Raw genomic sequence first — 14,217 nt, 5'->3', positions numbered from 1 at the left:
TTGGAATTGTATGTATATCCGTCTAGAAAGGTGGTCAAAAATTAAAACCAATGCCTTACTTTTTTTTTTCAGTGGATAAGTCATTTATTACAGTAGCTACTTTCTTTGTAACTCATTAAACACAATACTGACTTCAAGACATTGTGTTTGCAGCATCCGTTTAGCATAAATTGCTAAATGGCTTGGCAGATGTGAGTGATCTGAGTCATCTTTCTGTCCAAGGCTTCAAAACATTCTCACTGATTCACATTGTTTAAAGCTTAAAACTGCCTTGGGAAGTAGCATTGTCAGTAGATAGATATTTTGGGATGTCTTTTTTAACTTAAAGTAAAGGCTCGCTGAACCCCCAAAAATAAAGAGTGAAGGATATTTAAGTGAACTGTTTCTAAAGCAACAAAACAGCTCTAAATACTGATAGAAAATACAATCATGCAATACTTAATTTACAGTCAAAATGACTTTCTAGACGGTTGCATTTGTTTGCAACATGTTCATGAATAATTAAGAATAATACTATTCATCTTTAAATGGTCTCAAAGGATTAGAATAGGAGAGTTTCACCTACAAGGTCATTCGTGAGGGAAAACAGTTTAAAAAAAAAAGTAGAGCAGCTGCTTTTAAAGCATACAAACAGCACAGGCCATTTATGAAAATGTTTATTAGATTTCATTGGTAGTTTGCCTGTACAAAACCCATTAAAATACTCATAACTAATATTCAATGCCTCATATTAATGCTTTGCCATCTTCTCTGTAACCACATTTCCTGAAAATTATATCACTGACCAGGTTAAAATGTAATGCCAATTTAATTTGAACATAATACAATCATATCTGTCTCGTATCTAATCAATGCTAAGAATTTTCACAGGTAACAATTACATAAATGGTTAATTAAAAAACTAATAAAAAACTAGGATAATTAGGTTAATTAGGCAAGTCACACTCGTGGCAGTGCAATATGGCTGTATATCGGCACTATTGGGAGGTTGTGTTGTGCCTTAGTGTTCCACCAGTGATACCATATCGGACTGCAACGAGTGTGATATTAAACTTATACAATAGTTTGATGGCATAATCATGTACTGTGCATCCGGTAAGTATTCAGCACTTGACTTTTTCCACTTTTTTATGCTACAGCCCTATTCCAAAATGAATTCCATTCATTTATTTCCTCAAAGTTCTACATAGCATACTCCATAATGACGATGTGAAAAAAAAAAGATTTTTTAAAAATTTTTGCAAATTTATTAAACATAAAAAACCTTAAAAATCACATGCACATAAGTATGCACAGGCTTTGCCGTGAAGCTCTACATTGTGCTCAGGTACATTCTGTTTCCACTGATCATTCTTGAAATGTTTCAGCAGCTTAATTGGAGTTCACTTGTGGTAAATTCAGTTGATTGGACATGATTTGATAAGGCATACACCTGTCTATATAAGGTCCCAGGGTTGACTGTGCATGTCAAAGCAAAAAACAAGCAAGAAGACAAAACTATTGTCTGTAGACCTCAGAGACAAAAATGTATTAAAATTCTCTGGTCTGATGAGACTAAAATTGAACTCTTTGGAGTAAATGCCAGGCGTTATGTTTGGAGAAAACCAGGCACCGCTCATCACCAGGCTAATACCATCCCTACAGTGACGCATGGTGGTGGCAGCATCATGCAGCATCATGCAGTGGGGATTTTCAGCAGCAGGAACTGGAAGATTAGACAGGATATAGGGAAAGATGAATGCAGCAATGTACAGAGACATCCTGAATGAAAACCTGCTTCAGAGTGCTCTTGACTTCAGACTGGGGCGACGGTTCATCTTCCAGCAGGACAATGACAATCACAACAACTCGGTGAATGTCCTTGAGTGGCCCAGCCAGAGCCCAGATCTAAATCCTATTCAACATCTCTGGAGAAATACTTAATGATCATCCAACCTGATTGAGCTTGAGAGGTACCACAAGGAGGAATGGGCAAAAAATCCCAAAGACAGGTGTGCCAAGCTTGTGGCATCATATTCAAAAAGACTTGAGGCTGTAATTGCTGCCAAAGGTCCATCAACAAAGTATTGAGCAAAGGCTGTGAATACTTATGTACATGTGATTTTTTTTAGGTTTTTTATTTGTAATACGTTTGCAACAATTTTTAAAATCTTTTTTCACATTGTCATTATGGAGTATTGTGAGTAGAATTTTGAGGAAATAAATTAATTTAATCCATTTAGGAATAAGGCTGTAACATTAAATAAAAAATGTGAAAAATAGCTATGATTACTTAACGCATGCACTGTATGTTGTCCAATAACCCTGATCAGCTGCAATATTTGTCCAACTGTAGTGAGTTTATTGATCTGCTGTCACTTTCTGGGTGGAGCAATACAGAAGGAGTGAGAAGGCTGGATGAGTTCTGATATCATAGAAAATTACATGGCTATCAGCCAATCAGATTTGAGAAATAGACAGAACTGTTGTATAAATATATAAATATAGACTAGTTTATTAAACACGACAATAAGTCACTTTACTCAAATGGCCTTCATAGTCACCAGATCTTAATAGATCTCAATCTACATTACAGCACCTTATATAGGAGGCTAATACTTCAGGAGGGCTAACAATTCTGACTTCAACTACATCTAACTATTTTCTTATTAGACTTATAAAGCTAGCTAACATTTTAACTGGCATGATTTTACACAATTTTGAGGAATTTAAAGAATGATGTTATCGCCCTTAAACAACAAGGGCACATGCATGAATCTTGGGTTTAGCAGATGTGATTCCTCTGTGCTAATTAACATCACATTGTGAGGTCAAATATGAGAGTTATCGGATTTAACAACATAACACAGACAGGTGATGGTACAGTAAACACACCAAAATCCTCTCACACACACCCCCTGATTCACCTTGATGAGATTAAAAGTGACATTTCAATTTTGACTGTCTGCTGGAGGAGAATGCTGGAGGAGAATGGGGATACTAAAATATGTAGTAAACAAGGGGAAATTCGATGGGTATCTAAGACACTGTACAATACAAGGTTAACATAAGTGCTTTATAGAAGTCATAAACAGGAATCAAATCTTTGAGTACTATTATCTATAATGTGTAAACCCATCCCCCAAAATATGGTGGTTTTTGAGTCAGTTATTCTTTCATCTTATAAATGTGTCAGTAGGATATACAAGTTCACATTTCCAAAAGTTATTTGTGCTATTTTTCTTTGAGATTTATTTATGCAAAGGGAGTCTGACAGCAGCCAGTGCTCTACAAAGAGATCTGATCTTAGATGGAAAGACAGGAAGAAACAAAACAAAGTGAAACAGTAAACCCAGACGAAATGTGGCAAGATCTCCAAGACATTTCTAAAGTGCAAAAGTTGACTTCTGCTGAAAAGGAGATGTGAAAACATTACGCTTTCAATTTGCCAGTTGGAACATTAAGTAAAAACCTAAATGCAGGATTTAGTTAAATTAAACATGATTAATAGCATATCATTTCTGTTATTTGGTGCAACTGAAGCACACCAGAATACATATGTACATCAAACCATTCTGTTTAGATTGAATCCGGCATATGGTACATAAACAGCATTCGCAGTCCCATTATCTTACATCAAACAAAAAGGCCCCTAAAGACTAGCTGTCTTTCACCGAAAGTTGAGAAAGCTCATCTAGGGATTCCTCCTTGTCAGACTGCGCCTATACTGAGAGTCCTGGAAGTAAGATTGATTCACAAGATCTCTAAGAAAAAGAAAGCTGCCTTAAAACCTTGGTCAATGTAGCAATTATATTAAAACTGAAATGGAACTAAACTGAAATAGCAAGAACACCAGAAGTATTTCCTCAAACTAAATCTAAAATAAGGGCAGATTTATTGACTAAATCTTAATTGATGGAAATGATGGACTATCCATGCTTAAAGCAACGCTATTTTTACACACAATCCAAATTCTTTTAGTTGTATCTCATTCAGGTTTTAGTTGGCCTGGGAGTCTGCAAATTCAAGGGCTGTCCAATTGTCTAGATGTATTTGTTTGATTCCTAAAAATTCCAAGAATGTTCGTTTACATGGACAATTATAATCTGATAAGATAAGGCAATTAACCCAATACTCTGATTAAGAGTCTACCATGTAAACAGATTTTTGATTAGCTTAATATGACTAAAGTCGTTATCGGACTAAACAGAAATTGAATTAAGACATGTGGAGTATGCTGATTTTAGTCACATTATTGAAGTGCAGAACAGACATGTAAACTATTTAATCAAACTTTGACCGTTGTGTAGGATTTTAAACACATTTTGTGACAGGATACACGCACGACTGTTTGACACTATTCTCCGCGTCTACCGAGTCAGTGAAGGACCACAGACAAATTGACAAATTAAGACCACATATTAATTTAATAAGGCCCAAGGTGTTTTTTTAAAAGCATTTTTTATTTATGCATGTAAAAATCTTTGCTATTTGGGCTTATTGGGAACTAATTATAATACAAATTTAAGTATCATCTGTTGAAATAATATACTTTTAGAGAAAATTATGTCCATATTTGCATAAAACACTTTTTCATGACTGTTTTTTAATGCATTAATAACACATAAATATTTTTTGAACATGTTTTGACCATCAGAAAGTAAAATCAAATTTTATTTTGCCCATTTTGGACAGTAAAAAATAGTGTTTGGGACATTCCATATGCTGCAAAACAGTTGCAGGGTGGCACTGTTTGTCTATATCTAAATATAAAACGTTCAAAGTATTTAAAATAGCCACTTAAAGGGTCATGACACCCCCTACTTTTGGTTCAGGTCTACCTCAGAACTTTTTCAAAAGATGCATCATAATGGGCGTGGAGCTCTGCAAGCAAAGGGCTGGAGTGGGCATGGCCAGCAGGGGAGAAGAAGGGGAGCAAACAACTGTTGTCAGTTAGCTCACAAAGTGAGACAAACCGTGAGGAGACAGATGATTTTATAGTTTACAAAGTTGAAATGCAAAGAAATAATCAGCAATTTAATGCCCTGCTACATTTGTCATTCAAAATTTTATATACACATAACCACAATTTATATCATTATAAAGATAATCGTGTTCATATAAACACTATAAATGAGGCCTTTTCCCTCAATCCCTGGGTCTGAATCATAGGTCTGAATGCAGACTCCTGAGTGCATCGTGGGGAAAAACATGCAACAAACCACGTGGATCATGAAAACAAACACATACGACCCTTCATGAATAGCTTAATGCTGTGTGCAGTGGGTCCACGTCTCACAGCTTGGCACTGGCAGGTCTGCCTTGGCTTCGGTAACCACGCGCAGTCATGAATAATTAAGAAGCCGGTACTTGGAAAAGAAAACCTTGCTATGAATAATAATGAAAAACCGACGCGTCATCTTTGCACTTGCAGTTTTGCGCTACGTTGCCGATTTTGATCCCGCCCCAAAGACCGGAAGCTGAAATAAGCTGACAAAAGCTCAAAATTATCAATTTTTTCCCCACAATTAAAGCTAACAGGTGCTAACATTGTCTTAACTAATGCTCAACATACACAAATCTGTTAAAATCTCAAAAAAAGTACTGAAGGGTTTCGTGAAAATTTAAGAGCAAAAATGTGCTGTCCACATATGTGGCCACTAAACCCTAGGACAGTGGTCACCAATCTCATTCCTGGAGGTCCGGTGCCCTGTAGGGTTTAGCTCCAACTTGCCTCAACACACCTGCCTGGGTGTTTCAAGTATACCTTGTAAGACGTTGATTAGCTTGTTCAGGTGTGTTTGATTAGGATTGGAGCTAAAATCTGCAGGACACCAGCCCTCCAGGAAAAAGTTTGGCAATCCCTGCCCTAGGGTTTAAGGTCACAACATTACGCAACACGCTGCAGCCAGTGATGACCGGTTCATTTTTCTGTCTCATACATAAAAAGTGCCTTTGTGTAACAGACACATTTGCACTTCAGAGCTGCACAGCTGGCATATTTTCAATGTGTCTGCAGTGTCAAAACATGCCACTACGCTAATGGGGAGCTGATGAGATAAGAGGGATTTCATGCTCAAGGACAGAAGATAAAAGACGAGTGTGAGATGTTCCCAATAGAATTGTAACTCAACATCCTAAAGAAATTAAATAGAGAAGTGACCTTAAAAGGGTAAGGTTTATCCTACAGTTTGCACCCAGTTGTTCAACTTAAGATCATTAAATAAAAATTGCATATAGTCACTATCCATGATTCAGTTTTAGGCCCACTCCAATTTATATTTTATCAACTACATCTTGGCCACATTTTCAGGAAATACCTCAGTTCTTTCAAGTTCCTTCTATCCTTCTTCTTTAACCAAATGCCTAGAATTAAAATGTCTTAGTCTTAGGGCTCTATTTTAATGATCTACTGTAGGACTAGAGTGATCAGACTTGGTCCTGGAGGGCCAGTGTCCTGCAAAGCTTAATTGCAACCCCAATCCGACACACCTGAGCTAGCTAATCAAGCTCTTACTAGATTTTCTAGAAACATCCATGCAGGTGTGTTGAGGCAAGTTGAAGATAAAATCTGCAGGACACTGGCCCTCCAGGAAAGAGTTTGGACACCCCTGATGTAGGCGCAAAGTCTAAGGGTCATGGTGAAAAAGCATTAAGGGCATGTCCGAATCCACTTTTGCTATTTTAAGGATGGGAAAATACACTCTGCGCCATGACACATGGCCTAACAGGGTTTAGCTTATTCTCTTAATGAGTTATGGGTGACTTTTGAGCACATTGTGCATAAAACCAATCATTTTAGTTTCTTAAAATAGCAACGTGCCAACAAAGCACCTTAACACACCTCTATAGACCAACACATCCATAAGTCCAAAGTGCAAAGTGATACAAAAGGAATTGTTATTTTAACAACATGGTGCAACACGTGAAAATTACCGTTGCGCTGGTCTGAAAATATTAATAAATCGAGTCATTATGCCAGCTTTATGTTAGGGCCCTTGTGTTTTAAATAGTGACAAAACTGAAGTCTCTACTGATTGGTAGTAAATCTAAAAGGCAAAATCTCATGATCTCGCTGTAGACATTGACACAATCAAATTTGTCTTTCTCAGTAGGTCAGGACTTAGGGTGTAATTTTGAATGACACATTTTCCTTTGAATCACGTATCAATGATATTACACATAATATAATATTCATCATCTTTATCTTTCCATCACAACTTAAAATAATGCAATTCTAAGGCCCAATCGCTTTAGCCCCTCCCCTTACCGCTACCCCTTGTTTTGCACAGTAACGTAAATGGGTAGGGGTGTTCCAGTTCTCTTTAAGAGGAAGGGGTTGATATTCCTTAAAATGAAGATTTTTCAGGACCACACTCGAAACCAAGGGGTACGACATTTTTCTAAAATACACCATCTATAAAGGCAGCATGGCTGCACATGGAAGTAGATGCACAAACTAGTATTTTTGTCATTATTACAAAAAAAAAAAAAAAAAACAAGCACATGATTTAATACATTCATAACCGCCTTTATGTTTTATCATCATGCCTTTTTAAACGTTAAAATTAATCTAACAATCCATATAAACACCTGTATAGTAGTCCCACAACCTTCTGTCAATCGACGACACTCGAATACCCTGTCAGAAAGGTCTAGTGGCTGGGAATGAGCTTTTTACAGTGTTTGCTATAATGTTAATGTTGTTTTTGGTGTATTTACATAGATGAATATGGCCACGTTATAAATGCAGAGTACAGTTACGATCTTATTGCCACATTATATCATTATGATAACCTGATATATGCCTTCAATGATTTCCTGAAGAAAAATAGCAAAAATTAAAGCAAATGGAAAAAATACAGCAGTCATGATCATCGATCTCATATGAAGCAAGAGATCGCAACCGCATATGATGACGTGTGCACATGTTCTATTGCGATTCTATTTCTTAGGGGTACATTTTGAAGCCCTTCCCCTTCACACTCTTTCATGGGCCAAGGGAAAGAGGTAAAGATACAAAAATAGAATTGGGGTTGGGCCTTAAATCATGCACTGAAAGCCTCTCACATTGACTACTGTAATAATCTTCTCACTGGCCTTTCTTCTAAACATTTCCATAAACTTCAACTGTTTCAAAACTCAGCAGCTTGTGTTCTTATTGGGACTTCATCAATTCAACACATTAGACCATGGTTTGCACTGGCTTCATTTAGGTATAGTATTGATTTTAAAACTCTTCTTCTCACCTTTAAGGCACTTCACGGCCTTGCTCCATCATATTTTATTGACCTTCTCCACATTTTTACTCCGTCTCGCACTTTCAGATCTACTCACACAATTTCACTGCGGCCACCTACGTGTTTAACCACAATGAGAGCTAGATCTTTTAGATCTGTAGCACCTGGTTTATGAAACTCTCTTCCCCCTAACATAAGGTACAGCGATAGCCTCCACACTTCTCATCTTCACAATCTCATCTTAAGACCCACATTTTTACCCAAGCCAACTTATAACAATATTTTTATGGTTGTATTGTTTATTTTTTTGTATTTATGATGTATATTTGCACTGATTTCAGGTGTTATTAATCGTTACAGTTTTTATTTAAATGTATTTTGTAAATGTTGGGTGTCTACAAAGACATAATTATAAATAAATAAATAAATAAATAAATAAATAATTGTTAAAGTTTTTATTTAAAAGTATTTTGTAAATGTTGGATGTCTAAATACATAAATAAAATAAATAAATAAAATAATTAATTAATTAATAAATATTATTATTATTATACATTTGCTCATTGTGTACATGCCAACATGCCAGTATAGAACAGTGTAAAACATGTAAATAAAATACATAATAAAACCTTCTTTTCACAACAGTGACAAATATTGTAGGATCCTTTTATACCATATTATGCTATATAAAGGTTTAAATAATAAATATTCACCATGTAATGCCAACTATTCACTGGAAAGCAGATTTGCATGTTTCCATAATTCAATTACTAACCACCAGAGGGAGCACTTACTAGAATACGCACTGATTGATTCTGCTATTTGGTGTGACCTGTTTTCTATGTCAAAGTAAACAAAAATATAGCAGTTGGCATTGGCCTATAGTTTTAAAAAATTTGTAAGAAATAAAGAAACTCATTACACTACAATCACACTGAATACTAAAGTCACAGTTAGGAGACTTTAAAAAGATTCTGAGAAATGAATTTTCACATTTGTGAGATATGAAACTGTCTATCTTCATGGAGTCTTGTTTTTTGACCTTTATTTTTCATTTGCTGCATAATACTGGATATGATATTGGATTTATGACTCTTCTTGACCTCGCAAGACCACATTTGAGGACTGACCTTTGGATTTGGTAACTTAACCTTCTAGTTTTAATTCAATTTAGAATTTAAGCTTGGTGAGTTTTACTTTCTGTAAAGAAGTGTCTTTTGACTGCCCCTCTACCAAACGGTTGACCATGTTTTTATTGTTTTAAAAAATGACTGTTAAAGTCAGGTCAATGACTATTAAAGTTAAATAACGACTGTTAAAGAAAGACTGTTTTAAATAATGGCTTACACACAGCACTGTAGCTTTACAAAAAAATTAAATCAATCAATAAATAAATCAAACAAACATTGCACTACTTCACTTGATTTGGGTTTTATTGTAAAAAAACAAACAAACAAACAAAAAAACAGGAAAGCGTGTTAAATGAAGATCTGAAATATTTTATGACATACTTCAAAAAAAGGTGATTTAGTATTAAAAATGTTTTATTTTTAATGAATTTTAAATAAATTGGTCTTACACTTCATATTTTCAGATTTTTTCATATTATATGTATTAACCCCGGTACTTTTACAATAAACATAAACACATATCTACCATTTGGTAGAGACTGATAATTTTTAATTTAGGGGATGTATTGAAAAAAAGTGTGTTAACTAGCGGCATTAGGAGGCAAGAAATGCAATCCAAACATTTTTTTTCTTGGTGGGGCAGTTAAAGGGTTATTCTAACCAAGGCTCAATTTATTTCATAAATAAATCTGTATTAATATATTTATTTTAACATTTTCCATTCCTGAATATTAAAACTGGTTTTAAAATCACATTATGCTAATATGCTCAAAAATTAAATAAAATAATTTATAATAATAATAATTAATATATATATATATATATATATATATATATATATATATATATATATATATATATATATATATATATATATATATATATATATTTTTTTTTTTTTTTATTATATTTTTTTATATTTATTTTTTTTTTCTTCCCAATATTAAATCGGATGTGCTGCTTAAAATCACCATGAAATGGAAGAGGTTGTTTTATTTATTTTTTCCTACTTATGTTTTCTTGAAAAAGAAAATAATGTGGATGAGGATTTGATTTTGTCCACTGGGAATTGATTAGATACACTGCTTCTTTGCTAGTGCTGCCATTTCATGAGCAACAGGATGTAAAGATAGCAAACATTATAAAAAAAAAAAAGTTGCTACAAGGAGAAAAAAGTTACCTTCAATGAAGTCAGATGGATTAAAAAAATTATTGTAATTTAATGGTAATGTGACCATATTTTATTGGATGTGACTACCATACTTACTGTGGCCTGGAGGCTTCGGCTTGATCCGTCTGAAGCTTTTCACCTCCCTCCACCTCCATGGTGCAGTACACAATTCGGTTAGGAGCAACGGATTTCAGCCCCTGAACCTCTATGATCACAATCTAAACAAAAAGACCATATAATAAGCATTTCATTATTTTTAGTGCTAGGCAAAAATTACGCACGGTTAATAATATCCAAATTAAAGTTTGTTTGTACACTTTAAGTGTGTGTACTGTGTATCTGAAGAGTTTAGATGAAAAACCCTCCAAATCCATCAGATCTCTCTCTTTTTTTTTTTTTTTTTTGAAAAAGAGCAATTTCTATCAGGCTCTTATTAATTATGTTCAGCAGTTTCCTTGTATAGGTAAAAAAAAAAAAAAGTACATTCTTTAGACAATTCTTTTGTTTTAACAAAGTAGATTTTCTTTTGCATCAAAACCAGCTAAATCCACCTGTGTTTATTTATTTTTTTTAATTGGGCAAAAACCTTTAAATCCATCTATTAGGACAAGACATTGTGATAAGTAAAAAAAATACTCATTTTTTATCTATTGTCATTTCCAATTTTTGCAATTGAGATTTAATGTAAGTTGAACAATGTAAACAATGCAAACATAAAACTTGTTAGATTTCAATAATGTAGTGTGTAATCAAATATGTGTGATAACAGTGCAAAACATTCTGACAAACACTTTTTAAAGTGTGTAAACATTAAAATAAAGTTAATGAAAAACATATTCCCCATGCCAACAAGCTATGTGCAAAATCCAAATACTAATATAAAATAAAAATATTATCAATACAAATAGTTTGGTGGACTGAATAAACAAGTAGAACAGAGCGAAAAATAGTGAAATATGAATATCTGTGCATGGCGACGCAGTGGCGCAGTAGGTAGTGCTGTCGCCTCACAGCAAGAAGGTCGCTGGTTTGAGCCTCGGCTGGGTCAGTTTGCGTTTCTGTGTGGCATGTTCTCCCTGTGTTCACGCGGGTTTCCTCCGGGTGCTCCGGTTTGCCCCACAGTCCAAAGACATGCGGTACAGGTGAATTGGGTAGGCTAAATTGTCCATAGTGTCTGAGTGTAAAAGAGTGTGTGTGTGGATGTTTCCCAGAAATAAAAGACAAAAGCCTTGTCGTCGATCCCCGTTGTAAGAGTAACAAATAATAACTTGACTTCTAGTAGATCATTTGGAAACTTGGCAGAAGGTAGATTTCTCGGATGAATCATCTGTTAAACTGCATCCCAATCATCATTAATACTGCAGAAGACATATTGGAACCCACATGGACCCAAGATTCTCATTGAAATCAGTCAAGTTTGGTGAAGGAAAAATCAAGGTTTGGGGTTGCATTCAGTACGGGGCGTGCAAGAGATCTGCAGAGTGGATGGCAACATCAACAGTTTGAGGTATCAAGACATTTATGATGCCCATTACATAACAAACCAGAGGAGAGGGCAAATTCTTCAGCAGGATAGAACTCTTCATACTTCAGCCTCCAAATCAAAGTTCCTAAAAGCAAAGAAGGTCAAGATGTTCCAGGATTGACCAGCCCAGTCACCAGCCATGAACATTATTCATCATATCTAGGGCAAGATGAAAGAACATAATCTAGATAATAATCTAGATAATCTGTGATACCAAATGATCAACTAGAAGTCAAGTTATTATTTGTTGTTTCTAAAGCTTCGATAGGCGACAAGACTTTGTCACTGTGGTAGATTTAACGGACCATTTGGTAGATTAAGCATTTTGATTGGTTATAATTCCACAGATTTTTGACCAATTTTTAACGGAAGGTAAAACTTAGCAAATGTCTAATTCCATGTTAATAAAATGTTTGAACTAGGTCTGCAATTGGGATACATGTACAAAATGACTGACCAATGTGGAGGTGTCTGTAAGGTGGAATGGTTATTAATCTCTACCTCTAAGGAAAACGACAGCACTACGTCAGACTTGGAGAGAGGCAAGTCGTTCTCATCACCGATGTCCAGGAAGCTGTTCATGGGTGTGAGTTTGGGCTTGACTTTGGGCTTGAAGTCTTTGGCCACAGGCTGGCTCTCCAGATTAGCCATTAGCAGGTTAACGGATGACCTGAGCTCCTCCACATACATCATCTCCATGTCTTTGGAAATAAACTTTGGAAACTTCCTCTCCTATTGGATGCAGAAAAAAAAAAAAAAACAGAAAGAACACTGCAATGATCGCTTGTACCTGTACAGATCATTTGACCTGATGTAACCAATATGACAATTGACCACAAAAAATATATATATATATATTTATTACACACATTTTTTATTTTTAAAAGAAGGCAAAAATTTGCAAAACTTAGTTGAAATTATGTAGGTTCTATGTATATATGTATATATGTATGTATGTATGTATGTGCGTGCGTGTGTGTGTGTATGTATATATATATATATATATATATATATATATATATATATATATATATATATATATATATATATATGGGCTGTAACGATACACGATATAAAATCGAAATCGCGACACTCAGATCTACGATCCTGTGTCGCGGTGTGATAAGGGAGAATCGCGACACACCCCGTGACTACCTTTCCAATAACGTCACGCGTGCCTGCAAAAGTTGAGCTAGTTGAAGAAGAACGTGAGGACACACTTTTTTCCCGCTCGACATTACGAGCACTGCTCCGTTTAAGCCCTCGGAATTAGCGTTTAACCGGGAGAGCTCGCACGGAGATCTTAGTAAGGGACTGTCTGAATGTGTCAGGAATATCAAAAACCAAACCAACTTAACCTCTCTTGACAACCGACAACGGCAGAAACATTGCCAGTGCTGTCAAAGCATTGTTGTTAATGTGGCTGCGCAGAGAGGGATGGGCGTTCACCAGATGCCCCGACTCCTCTGCAGAGGAAACTTTTCTGTAACCGTGCTGTGCGCTTTCTGTTTAAACCTTTGAGAGTTAACGTTACGTGCTGACTGACAGATGATTGAGGCCAGGAAACAGGACGAAGCTTTCAGTTAAGATGAACACAGTTTCTATAGTTATACTTTATTTAGAGATAAAGGTATATGACTCTGGTTATAATCACTCTATCTTGCTGGAAATTTATAGCCGTTTCGCTTTACTTCAGGACGGATGCCACTCTGAAGGTCTAATCGCTGTTTTAAGTTATCCAGAGCTGTATGTATGTACAAATCTTGAATATAACAATAGCATTAAATATTACAATTGTAACAACACAGACAGCAACACTTATGCACAATCGATACCCAGCTTATTCAGTCGTTTCATAAGAGGACCGCGCTTCTTCTCTTCTTTTTTCCTTGTCAACATAAAGGCAGTGAGATGCGCCTTGTTTTCGGCTTATAAAGCATGTATGCACATTAATGCAATAGCATATTTAAACAACAAAACTGTTTACAAAAAGTCTACATATGCATGCGTTGTTGTTGTCTTTTCATCATGCAGCACGCGCACTTGAACCGCGAAGGAGAGAGAGGAAACCATCAGGACATATTCTTTAAAATAATGATTTCTATTAAAATGTAAAAGGTTTTGTTATAATAATAATAACAGCGGGGCATTAAATAAATGCATATTTTTTCC

The 14,217-nt window shown here is 35.4% G+C and overlaps 1 protein-coding gene across 19 annotated transcripts in view; it reads right to left on the bottom strand.

Moving 5' to 3' along the window:
- cadps2 (Ca++-dependent secretion activator 2) overlaps positions 1–14,217 on the bottom strand; it is a 350,912-nt gene that overhangs the window by 159,361 nt on the left and 177,334 nt on the right. For all 19 annotated transcript variants that reach the window (XR_015526569.1, XR_015526568.1, XR_015526570.1 and 16 more), the window contains exons 5-6: positions 12,547–12,777; positions 10,617–10,738 (exon numbers count right to left, since the gene is read on the bottom strand). Coding sequence is in view for 14 of the 19 variants with exons in the window: in XM_087312412.1 (XP_087168538.1) it covers positions 10,617–10,738; positions 12,547–12,777 (353 nt within the window). In the remaining 5 variants the exon portion in view is untranslated. The remainder of the gene's footprint in view (positions 1–10,616; positions 10,739–12,546; positions 12,778–14,217) is intronic.

This window comes from Danio rerio, chromosome 25 (genome assembly GCF_052040795.2).
Source record: "Danio rerio strain M-AB ecotype USA chromosome 25, GRCz13ab, whole genome shotgun sequence".
NCBI classification, from domain to species: Eukaryota; Metazoa; Chordata; class Actinopteri; order Cypriniformes; family Danionidae; genus Danio; species Danio rerio.
The sequence above is the reverse complement of the archived record's forward strand: the minus strand, read 5'-3'. Positions and strand labels throughout refer to the sequence as shown.